Genomic DNA, 12,771 nt, shown 5'->3' with positions numbered 1-12,771 from the left:
TCCCATTTATTTCTGAAATCACTGGGGAAGTTCAGTGCAGGTGAGTAATACTGAACCACTCCAGTCTCTGTGCAGAGGGGAGTTTCATTTCATTTCAAGTTATTGCCTCAAGCAGGGGACAGGGAACCATCTGCTATGCATTAGCTCCATGAATTTACCTCCTCCTTCTGGATGGTCTCCATCTTCAATCTAACAGTTCCAGGTAATTGCAATTCATCATGCTATTTCATTCCTTATCTGCTCAAACAAATTTATATTGATTCCATCCTTTTGCTATTGCTGTGACCGATAACCTTTCCTATGTTGCTTCCTTTCCCTCCAAGTATTCAGTCTAAGTATCTTTTCTTAATAGCACTTAGCCAAAATAATACAGCAGAATTTGTTTTGAGTCAATCACTTCCATTGCCTCAGAAATGGCTGAGTTGAGAAACATATATTGGTGAAATATCTAGTTGGAATTAAGTAGTTAGTATCATATTTAATGACAAGAGGTTCTTTACCGCCCAAGCAACTACAATGTTTTCAACTACACATTTAAAGCCCCCATGATTTCTGACAATGCGTTTTTGCAAATGAACAGTCTAGAGAATGGCTATTGTGCCATTTTCCAGGTACTAAAATGATCTATTTGAGGATTGATCCAGTAATGTCACAAATGTAAAATTCCATCCATGTGTTCAAATCACTTTATCGCCTTATGCCCTCCCATCTCTAATACAGGGGTCTTTTTTCTTCCCCAATTTCTCATTATTAATAGCTGTGCCTTCAACAGCCTTGGTCCTAAGTTCTTCCCCCACTAAACCTCTGCACTTTTCTTAACCGTGTTAAGAAGCTCCTTTAAAACATACCTCTTTGAGCAAGCTTTTGGTCACCTGTCCTAACAGCTCCTAATGTGGCTAGGTGTCAAATTTTGTTTCACTCACATGAAACACTTTGGAACATTTTACTAAAGACACTGTAAATTTAAGTTGCCCTTGTCGCATTTGATTCTCTCAAAGATTTTTTTCCCCACAGCTGTACTCACTAAAGATTTATAATTTATTTCTTTTGCAGGTATATTTACCGTTCCTTACAGCGGACAGTACTTCATTAGTGCTGTGCTGACTCCACAGAGAAATGAACGCATCGAGGCTGTGCTAACTGTATCCAACGTGAGCGTCGCACAAGTGGACACAGCTGGCTACAGGACTGAACTGTTAGAAATTGCCGTGGATAAAATCGAGAATCATCCTGGAGGTGGCCTTGCCGTGTTCAGCCTAATTCTTAGTCTGAAATCTGGCGACGAAGTCAGCGTTGTCGTCATGTCGGGAAAATTAGCTTACGCAGGAACGGAGGAGCTACACTCTACATTCAGTGGCGTTCTGCTGAATGATTCACCAATGCACAGTTGACAAAGCCCAGGTAATTTTGAGAGCAGCTAGAGCTGAAGGAACTGGCCATCATCTGATTAAAAATGCTTCTTGTAGAGCAAACCGTGACCTAACTGGAAATATTCATTTCAAATGTAAACATTTGGCAGATCAAACCAAAAATGGGTCTGTGGCTAATCTGGATTTATAAATCAAGCACCACTTAAAAAATAAACCCACAAATTTGGTTTGCTGCCTATTCAAGTATGGTTACATCTTCAGAAAGCATCGCCTTTGATATGCATGTATTAACCCTTTGAGAACGAGAAAAATACTGCAATTTTGACAACACAGTTTTAAAAAATATAGGAACACAGATTTAAGTGTTCACTGCTTTTGTACATATAATTCTATTTTGTAACACACATTTTCAGAAACTTCCAATTTTATATAGTTCATGCAAAAATACATTTGTACTTAGAAGGCTTGGTCTCCGTGCTCAAAGGGTTAAAGGGCTAAGGATTTTATGGGATTTTCAAAGAAATGTTGCAGTTAAATGTCTATTTAACCTCAAGAATTCTTTTCCTTAAAACAAGTGCCTCATGAAATAACAAAATGCGCCATACTAAACAGCATCAAGTACAACCTGCTGGTGTGGCTAGAGGAAAATCTCAATGTTTGAGCTCAAAAATATTTTGCATTAGTTACATGATCTGTATTATACTGGCACCATCATTGCTCACTAGTCTGTTCATCAGGATGTAAGCTACCATTAGCCAGTTAGACATTACATTAGCTAATAAAACCAAAGGTCTTTTTTTTATTCATAATAGTAAACATATTGACTCAGGTAGCAGAAAACATCCGTACAGATGCCAGTGTTTTTTTTTAAATGTAAACTTTAAATTAATTTTCTGCCAATTGACCTTCATCCTAAATATTGGCTCATGTTACAGAATCTGTGCCAACATTTGTTTTCTCATGAAACAATGGATGAAATTATGTGCATTAGTCATTGCATTGTTTCAGCCTAAATATCCAAAGATTCAGAAAGTGTATGTAACACAGATGAAAAGCAGTTACCTAGGTTCAAGCACTAGTAAATATCAATCAAATTGAGAAACGAGGGAGCAAAAATGTGCGCGCAAGGGTGCTTGCACATCTGTGGTCGAGAATTACAAAGTTTCACTGAGTTTATTAATGATGGTCCACTGGTTCAGTTGTCTTTAACAACGGAATGATATTCAAGGTTTGAACAAGATGAATAGTCTTCACATAAGCTTTTACCAGTTGCCAACTCCAAGATTTGAACATCATGTCCATATCCTCCACCAAAAAAACACTTGTTAAACTAGTGCTTTGCTGGATCTGCAAAGTTCAATCACAGTTCTGTGGCAGAGACTAAAATGAGATCTTCGATGTCATTTTAAAATGTTAAATGAATGGTTGTAAAAGGTCAAGGACTGTTTTATGGATGAGTGTATTTAAATGAAATTAGCTGTGTTAAGAAAAAAAAACTTTCAAATTTTGAACAGGCAGAAGCAATCTACCAAATTTTTGAACAAGTGACTATATTTTGGGGAAAGCGACACTTGTCCAAGATAAAGCATCAAACTGCCACAACATTTGTAGTAATTTAAAACGTTTTGTCAAAAAAATGTACTAAAATGAGAAAGTATAATTGTTTAACTTTTTAGTAATAAATGCTAGCATTGCAATTCAGTCATTTTGTAACTGATACTGAAGAACTGTTCAACATACATATGAACTTGAAGTCCTCTTTATTTTGTATATTAGTGTACATCTTTGAACATATGGAACTAAACTTTTTGAACAAGTAATGGTGCTATTTTCTGTAAATTAAATTCACATTTTCTACTGTTTAATTTAATGTTTGCAATAAACATATCATTTGAAATTAAACGAGTTACACATTCAATGGAATCAAATTATTTTAGCATTTGAATTTCCTGCATGCATGACTGTCCTTGATAGTTTAGTAAAAACAATTAGTGCAGTACGGAACCCAAAAGGCAAGGAAGGTCACTGTTTCAGGCCATGCTTTTTTCCTAGATTATTGCCTACATTGCTGCCCCAAATGCAGGCAATATGTTCAGAAAGGTCTCAGTGAATTTAGATTTAGATCATTGCCCAATGACAGATGTCCATAAAAAGTGCTCTGCAATTGCATCTGCTTGTCTTTCGTTCTCGTAACAAAAACCAAAGGAGCGGAGTGCTTTCATAGGATGGAATATTGTATGGTTTTGGCTGTATTGCAATGCTGGGCAAAATTAATGTAAGGAAAGGATTATTATTTGTTACGATCCCTGTAGAAACCAATATTTAAAAAGGAATTTGAACTTCCAGTTAATAGCTGAAAAGCATAAGACAGTTTTCACTTTCTAAAACTTTCACTGCAACAAATGACTAAAAGCACTATTATTGACTACACACCATTTTTTTTTAAGGTAACGTATACTGTAAACCACCGAGGGGGATGCTCCTCTTCTGTATTTACTTTGCATACATCACACAACATTCTGCCAGACAGAGTGACCAGTTGTCTTGAATGCCGCATTTCCTCAAATTTTGGTTTGGTTTGATATCAAATATCTGTACTAATTTCTCTCCCTTGGATCAATCACATTAGTAATGAGTTTGCAAACCAGTGATCCAGCTTGTACAGTAGATCTCAAAGCCCAGTATAGCTTCCCTGCCCACTTCACACTGCCATCTACTGGCTGAATAATCAATTTACAGGAAATCTGATCTAAAATGTGCATGTTACTTTTTTTTACAAATACTGTCATCTTTAAAATGGAGTTAAACTATATAACACAAATTGAATTTTCCTAGACATTTTTTGCACCATTGTCAAAACTAGACAAATGGTGTTATGCTCCTAATTAGCCATGTGTTTCTGATTGTTAGAAATCATGCATTTTACTGCCACCCTTTAACTTTAATCTTGGCACAATAGGGAGAGCCTGCTTGTCAAAAGAGAATTGAGTGTTTGCAAAATTTAGCACTAAACTCATGAAAGACACTGAAGCCCCTCAGCGCCAGGGACCCAGGTTCAATTCCAGCCTCAGGTCGCTGTCTGTGTGGAGTTTGCACATTCTCCTCGTGTCTACGTGGGTTTCCTCCGGGTGCTCCAGTTTCCTCCCACAGTCCAAAAATGTGCGGTTTAGGTGGATTGGCCATGATAAATTGCTCCCAATTGTCAGGGGGTTAACAGGGTAAATATATGGGGTGACAGGGATAGGGCCTGGGTGGGATTGCTGTCGGTGCAGACTCGATGGGCCGAATGGCCTCCTCCTGCACTGTGATTCTATGATTCTAGAACACTCTCCACAGAATTACTGTCCTTCTAACGATCAATTTATAGTCGCTTCCAGCTGTCAGAGTGTTCATATCTTACTGTGGCACAGTGGTTAGGACTGCTGTCTCACAGCGCCAGGGACCTGGATTCGATTCCCAGCTTGGGTCACTGTCTTGAGCAGAGTTTGCACATTTCCCCCCCCGTGTCTGCGAGTGTTTCCTCCAGATTCTCTGACTTCCTTCCACAGTCCAAAAATGCGTGGGTTAGGTTGATTGGCCATGATAAAAATTGCCCCTTGTCAGGGGGATTAGGAGGGTAAATAGGTGGGATTATCAGGATAGGACCTGGGTGGGATTGTTGTCTGTGCAGGCTCAATGAGACAAATGGCCTCCTTCTGCACTGTAGATTCTATGATACTGTTTCACCAGGGAGTAAATTCGTGTGACCATCACCAGGGAGTAAATTCGTGTGACCATCACCAGGTGTTTTCTTAAGTTTTCGTGTTTTCCCAAATCCACCACCCACTCCCAGTGATTCTTCTTGCCCCTGGCCAAGCGTGAGAACTTTGCGCCTTGCTCATTCAATCCCCTTGACTAAACCAAGCTTATCAGAAAGAATTCAGAAGTCACATGACCCCTTTCAGTTTAATCTAAATTTAAGTTTTAAGTTTTATTTATTAGTGTCACAAGTAGGCTTACATAACACTGCAATGAAGTTACTGTGAACAGTCCAAAACACGATAATCTAATAAACTTTATTCATTATTCATTTTATGGGATGAGTACCGCTAGCTGGACCAGCATTTATTGCACATCCCTAACCGCCCTCCATACCAGAGGGCATTTGAGAATCAACCACATTGCTGTGGTTCTAGAGTCCGGACCAGGTAAGGACGGCAGATTTCCTTCCCTAAAGGACATTAGTGAACCAGGTGGGTTTTTACAACAATGGTTTGTTGGTCATCATTAGACTTCTAATTCCAAATTGTTATTGAATTCAAATTTCACCATCTGCTGTAGCGGGATTTGAACCCGGATCCTTGGATCTAGTCTTGGGTCTCCGGATTACGATTCCAGTGAGAATACAGTGATGTATTCTTAGAGATGACTCTCGCAGGTACAACCTTTGTGATTTTGCACTTGGACAAAGTTAATGCTAATTGAGCAGTTCTCAATTTTACATTGCTGTAATGTAGTTTAGGTGCTGCAGTAACAGAAAACATGTAACACGACTGTAACTAAATCAGTGAGTGGTCAAGAATGAACCGAGAAACATCATCTAGTTAGAAAAGAAAGGTTCCTTTGAATGATGGTGCAGGGCAGTTCTGAGTCTAACAACGAAACCAATTCCAACTTCCTGTTCTCAAAGGTGGCAACAAAATACATCCAGCTTCTTGTATTAAAAGATGGCTATCAAATGTACAATCCCATCTGCTGACTAGTGCTGAAAGGTCCACTGTAAAAGTGTACATTGTTCCTGCCTAGGGCATTGACGGACATACTCTTGTTTTTCTACTGCATGCTGTGCCAAGACAGTAATCTAGCATTAACATACCTGGCATGCATCCAAACAGAACAGGTTAAGTTCTGGCCTGTTGTATGCATCTTCTTGCCAACAGGTTTCCTTTCCATTGACTTACATCACAGCATTTGAAAAGCACTGAACTGTCAGCCACACAGTTCAAAGATTCAGTTGTTTTACGTGCCAGATAGTCCCTGGCTAGTTTCAACTACTCAAAGGAAGCCATCATAGGAAAACAATCAAAGATATGGTTAGAATTATGGCATGGGATGGAATGGCTCTGCAACAGGTCATGACAAACTGACTGCACTTAAGAGCTGTTTTAAATTAAGGAAAGATCTATAAAAAGCTCTTTTTTAAAAATATCCTGAATTTCCTTTAAAACTCAGTTTGTTAAGCTTAATTGGAGCTTGATGTGGTAATGACTTCGAAGGAAGAGGTTAAGGGATATTTTTAGGACACAATAAATAGTCTTTTGTTCGGAATCTGGCCCGGTTTGTACCTCAACTGAGCGTCTTTAATGTTTTCATTGTGAAAAGTGAAAGTGCTCTTTTCTCCCACTGTAAAATACTCAGTGCATAATATTTAGCAAATATAATTACTTTTATTTCTTTGCTATGTTATTTAACATTAGAACAAGATGCAAATATTTTGACATCTTGCCATAAAAATAACAAGTCATACGATTCATTAAGTTCATTTCTTTAATTACTCCATACTTAAGAAATATCCAACAGCAGTATCTGAAACACATTCACTTTAATAATTATATAAATTACAGTAACTGCAATGTAGCAAATCAAATATATTTAGAAATTCTGCTACTTTTTATACACCATATTACAGGTTGATTAGGAGAGATTTTGTGAATTTGTACTTGGACTTATTTTAACATGCCATAGAACAGCAACCTCAATTTGGATCACAAATTTGAATATTGAGCATGTAGATTACTTACCATTTAAGATTGTGTCTACTTTAACCAACATTTATAACTGCAAAAAAAAAACTCCCATAGAACTGATGGTTTAATAAATTATTTTGCATTACTTCAAGAAGCCAAATATTTTCCAGGCCAATTAGGAGAACCATTACTTCTAAGCATTTGCTTTCTATGCTACACTGTGCTTTGACTCTGATCCAGAGCAGGAGTGTTACATCAACTGAACATCTGCTATGTAATTTGACAAAAAAAAAACAAACCCATAAAAAAATCAGCTCATTTCACACAGACAGTATGTGCAGCATAGTTAAAATAGAAAAAAAGCTTAAAAAGTGGTTCTTTGCAATATCTGAACTTTCACAGAAAGAGCATACATTCCAAATGGTCCGTTCTAGTAATGTCCAATCAGTACTTGCTGAGTGGTAACAATATAACGCCTGCATTTAGCTCAAAACGCAATCCAACATATTTTGTATTTAAGTGGAATGACAGAAAAATACCAGTCTTTCAAACGTATACTGCATAATAACTGTTCCGTATTGTGACTGTGTTGCTATAAGGTCTTTCAAAGATTTCCTCATACAGATGTCTCAACATCATGAACCTAGCCCCAACAAGGGACTGGAGCATGGTCATAATGGCTACAATATCACCAGCCGCAAACTAAGCCAAAAGATTTGAGCAGCAGAAAGAGGATTTTTTTGTTGTTTCACAAAATTAAATTCTTCCTTTTGACATGACGCTTCATCTCATAGCTCATCCAAGCAGTCAATGTAACTGAGGTTAGTAAGTTCAAGGATTTAAGTTGACAAGGTTTTGTTTGGCAGTTGCATTAGCTTCAATTAGCAGCCTTACACATTTTAGTAGCATTCTTATCAAAAGTGTTTTTGGGCTGGGATCACACTATAATCAGATTTATACAATACAAACTATGGATCAATATGTTCATTAAACATGTTGATCTAAAATATTATAGCATCCTTACATAAAAAGGTCTTTATGGCTTACTCTGCTCATTTGTACTCCAAGATCTTATTCCCCGTTAAATTTCACTGTTCCCAAGCCAGAGCAAAAGTTGTGGCATAAAAATGCACTTGGGTCAAACTTATCATGGAGGTCGTTTTCTACTGAAACAACTCCAGATAGGAAAATGCAGTTTTTATAAACAGCAAACATTACTAAACCAAAAAAAAATGTTGAATTTAAATCTGCTTTAAATGGTGAATCTCGAACAAAAAAAAATCAAAATGAACAGAGATCTTTGTTCATGCTGAATTTTCTAAAATTACAATGCACGCTGGCAAATGCTCTCAGACCGCACGCCCCTCCCCTCCATGCGATTTACAGGAAATATATCAGGACTTTGTTCTACGTGTCACTGTTCTAAAAAGGAATTAAGTTTGTTTTTAAAGATGTGTCATCGTACTGTATAGTTTAAAATTTCCGACAATTACTCTAAATTCCTTTTTGAGAGACATACCAAAAACTCAGCATGCCCTACAAAACAATTTAAAAGGAGAGCAAGGCATTTTTTTTTTGCTTACCGCTGCTGTAGATTTGGTTTATTTCCCATTTACTTTCTCCTTTGCCTTGTGCTATACTTCTGCACCATGGGAAAAGCCCCAGGTTCTACACTGCACTCAGGCATTATGACTCACGCACTTACTCTTATTCTGGTCTGTCTTACCTTTACATATCTAATGTTTTGGTACCTAACTGCCTCATTCCAGCTTCCCCCCTCTGTTCATAGCCAGGTCGCTAATCATCTCTACTCAGTCAGCTGTTCCCTCTATTTGATAAGACCTCCAGTTACTCAATCCAGCTCACTCAGTTTTCAGGCTTCTGCTCAGTTCAAACAAAAAAAAGATTAAAGTCTCTCTCCAATGTCCAAGTGCTTGATTTCTATTTCCATCCATATGGGGCAAACTCCTTTCTGCTACATTTGGGTGCAGCTTATTTAGGTATCTGTGCATTGCAACAAGTCTCCATTGCACCAGACTGATCCACTGTAGTGAGACAGGGAGCAACAGAGGGGAAGTAACGCCTCCGAAACAAGGGTTCTGTATGAGAATTGCATCAAATTTCCAGTTTTGAAGGGGACTGGAAATCTATAGATTAGGAAATAAGAGATTGTCATCTGCATCCTTACAGAAATACAATAAAAGATGAGAATTCTCCCATAGAGATGAAAGTGCTGTGTCATAAGCACAATGGCTTTTCAAAGGATTCGTAGTCTGTAATGTATCTTCATTTGTATCGCAAAGTCTTCAGCGTGCAAAGTGCTTTACCTGTAATCTGAACTTTCCAATTGCAGATAGATGGGGAAACAGTAATACAAGACTGATCACAAGTGGTACCTACGGAAACCCCACTTGACTTCACTGGGACTTCACTTGGATTAATACTTACAACTAGCACTTTAACTGTTAAACAGGTTATAGATTCTGCACATCATTGTGATCTGTAACTTCTGATTTGAAGCCCAATGTGCTATGTTAGAACTGAAGACACTGGTATGCCTACATGTTGCTCACATTTTCTAGCAAGTGTCTTTTTATTCTTTAGTGATTTTAAGTTCATCGAGCTCATCTGCGTTCAGTTGACAAAGAGGTTCCCGCCAAAATGCAAAATGGCTGTATTCGGGGTAAAGAAAAGCTGAGCTTCTTTCTTGTGCTATTAGTGGAAATACGTGTTCCACTAACTCACCCAACCGTGGATACCTGAGGGGGATAAGGAACATTTTGATAAATGACTGCAAAACATTCTTTCACATTGTACATTACTGAGGTATAAAACATGTCACAATGTCACTTTTGAGACACATCCCATCTAAGCATGAGATTAAATCAATCAATGCCTTCTTGGCACGTCATGTGAACAATTTAATCTAATTTACTTTGCATCACTTCATAGCACTACAACCAAGCAGTAAAACATTGTGGTAGGCAAGAGACAGCCCAAAATTAGGAACATAACATTGTGGAAAAATACAAATGTTAAGATTACAAATTGCTCTGCGGAATGTGTCTGACAAGGGCACATTGCAACCTTAAGCTGCCTCGACAACAATGCTAAACACATCATCCCTAAATTTAACACTGCAAAAATGGGATGATTGATGAGTCATTTATCATGAATTAGTCGTAGTCTGATTAAGAAACCTGTCAACAAGTCTAGCATGGTAGTTCAGTGGTCATGATACTAGATTATTAATCTAAAGCATAAATATACTGGAGAGCGTGACTTCAAATCCCATGGCATACTGAATTCAAGAGTTGCAAATATTTCATTTAGAAAAGATGATCGGGATGGAACAGATGACAACTCTAATGTGGACAGATGTTTTTGCCCACAAAACCTTTTGCCATGTTTTTTTTTTAGAAAACGTCAGAATCTGCCATTTCAGATGGCAGTACCGAGGTGATAACTATCAACAACATACAGCTTTCTCAGTCTCAATTCTTGCTGCTGGCAGAAATCAATGTCTGTATTGGAATCAACACGTGGAAGCACAGGATTAACTCACTACACCATCAAAGTTCAAACTATTAACATGAAAATCATGTGGAGCCCTATTACAAACAAACTGCTATCTAGATACGACAGTTACACTCTACTGTAGTGCTTACCTTAAATTAGATTTCTATCGAGATTCTTTTTTACCATCACACTCTATCCAGCCTAAGTACCAAATTATTTGCTCACTACATTCATTATGGTTAAATAGTTTAACACAGAACTTGAGTATTGCTGAAAAAGAGACACATGCTGTTGAATTACACTAACAGCCAACTTGAAATCATCAGTGGTGAAGCTCACAATGTGCTCATATACACTTGCTAGAAGCTACATATATTCCTATGCAGGGATATATCCTCTAAAGGCTAAAGGAATATGTCCAGGCATTGCACCTTATTTGGATTAAACAGAAACCTGAGGACAGAAGTTCTTTAATGCATTCTCCATGGAAACAGTTCAACCAGAGTTGACTCGTCAGCCAATCAACACCCTTTTCTAATGCAGTATAAATTGTTGCGCTGTTTGAAATTTGACATTCTTGCATCTGTCCTGATGATCGCAAGACGGTAAGCTTCGACTGCACGTCCCACTGCGGCACTGTGGCCTCACAGCACCAGGGACCAGGGTTCAAAACCTGGCTTGGGTCACTATCTGTGCGGAATCTGCACGTTCTCCCCTTGTCTGCGTGGGTTTCCTCTGGGTGCTCTGGTTTTCTCTTACAGTCTGAAAGACGCGCTGTTAGGTGTACTGGCCATGCTAAATTCTCCCTCAGTGTACCTGAACAGACGCCGGAGTGTGGCGACTCAGGGATCTTCCCAGTAACTTCATTGCCGTGTTAATGTAAGCCTACTTGTGATACTAATAAATAAACTTCAAACTTTTTTCAGCAATACTCATTGTTACTGAGAAAAAGAAAGCAGCCCACAATGTTAAGTAGTCACAGCCAAGTCCTTTGCAGCAATGCTTTTTAAATCACTGAAGAATAAATTATTTTGGGGTTCAAATATTATATCACAGTACACCTGCGATTAGAAGATAGAGGGATGATCTAATCAAGTAAAAAGGGGAGTCAATAAGACAAATGCACAAACTATTTCCTTTACTGGTGGAATCCTGAAGAGGGCATAATTTTAAAATCCAAATTAAACAATTAAGGAGTGTGTTAAAGAAACACTTCCTCCGCACAAAGGGTGGTGGAATTCTAGAACTTACTCTCCAAAAAGGCTACAGCTGGTAGGTTAATTGAAATTTTCAAGACTAAGATCAATACACTTTTATTGGATAAAGATATGGATCAAAGGTGAGCAAATGAAGCTGAAATACTGATCAATTATGACCTAACTGAATGGCCGAACAAAATGTGGAGGCTAGGATCCGAGGGCACAGCCTCAGGGTAAAGGGATGACGCTTTAGAACTGAGATGAAGAGGAATTTCTTCAGCTAGAGTGTGGTGAATCTAAGGACTACATTGCCACAGAAGGCTGTGGAGGCCAGGTCATTGAGTGTATTTAAGACTGAGATAGATAGGTTCTTGATTGGTAAGGGCATCAAGGGTTACAGGGAAAAGGTGGGAGAATGGGGTTGAGAAACATATCAGCAATGATTGAATGGCGGAGCAAACTTGATGGGCCGAATGGCCTAATTCTGCTCCCACATCTTACAATCTGTTCCTATGCTCCTAGTTCAAAATCCTGAAAACCATACAAAAATCAAAATTCATGAGTTGGGGGGAAGGAACAAACCAAAAGAAATGTATTTTGTATCAGCAGAGCTCACTGCCTCTCAATACTCCTGAACTGTATCAGTGGCAAAATGAAATAAATTTACAGATGCCCTCTTCTGAAGGGTACAAGTGATAAAGTTACTTACGATGATTTGGTGCTTTTGGTTTGTTCCTGGATTAATTCTCCTTTGGGATTCACGATGAAAATTCTGCTTTCTTGGACTTGCACTTGCTTGTACGCATAAGCATCCTGCAATTGAATGCCAGCAACAACAAAAAAATCACCACCAACGTTCGAAGAAATTACTTTTAGCTCGTGAATAAAACCCATCAGTCACGAGGAAAAGCTTTCAGAAAGTAGCATTTAGATCACACTGGCCAGGCAGGTTAGCAA

The 12,771-nt window shown here is 38.3% G+C and overlaps 2 protein-coding genes across 2 annotated transcripts in view; one reads left to right on the top strand and one right to left on the bottom strand.

Moving 5' to 3' along the window:
• Nucleotides 1–3,286, top strand: part of emilin3b (elastin microfibril interfacer 3b) — a 55,966-nt gene extending 52,680 nt beyond the window's left edge. Inside the window, exon 7 of the mRNA XM_078236695.1 lies at nucleotides 1,054–3,286. Coding sequence (XP_078092821.1) covers nucleotides 1,054–1,391 — 338 coding nt within the window. The 3' untranslated portion in view covers nucleotides 1,392–3,286. The remainder of the gene's footprint in view (nucleotides 1–1,053) is intronic.
• Nucleotides 3,287–6,884: 3,598 nt separating this feature from the next.
• LOC144508583 (phosphatidate phosphatase LPIN2-like) overlaps nucleotides 6,885–12,771 on the bottom strand; it is a 78,238-nt gene continuing 72,351 nt past the window's right edge. The window contains exons 19-20 of the mRNA XM_078236693.1: nucleotides 12,524–12,627; nucleotides 6,885–9,855 (exon numbers count right to left, since the gene is read on the bottom strand). Of these exons, the coding sequence (XP_078092819.1) occupies nucleotides 9,690–9,855; nucleotides 12,524–12,627 (270 nt within the window). The 3' untranslated portion in view covers nucleotides 6,885–9,689. The remainder of the gene's footprint in view (nucleotides 9,856–12,523; nucleotides 12,628–12,771) is intronic.

Source organism: Mustelus asterias, chromosome 20 (genome assembly GCF_964213995.1).
Source record: "Mustelus asterias chromosome 20, sMusAst1.hap1.1, whole genome shotgun sequence".
Taxonomy (NCBI): Eukaryota; Metazoa; Chordata; class Chondrichthyes; order Carcharhiniformes; family Triakidae; genus Mustelus; species Mustelus asterias.
This window is presented reverse-complemented; position numbering and strand designations above follow the sequence as displayed.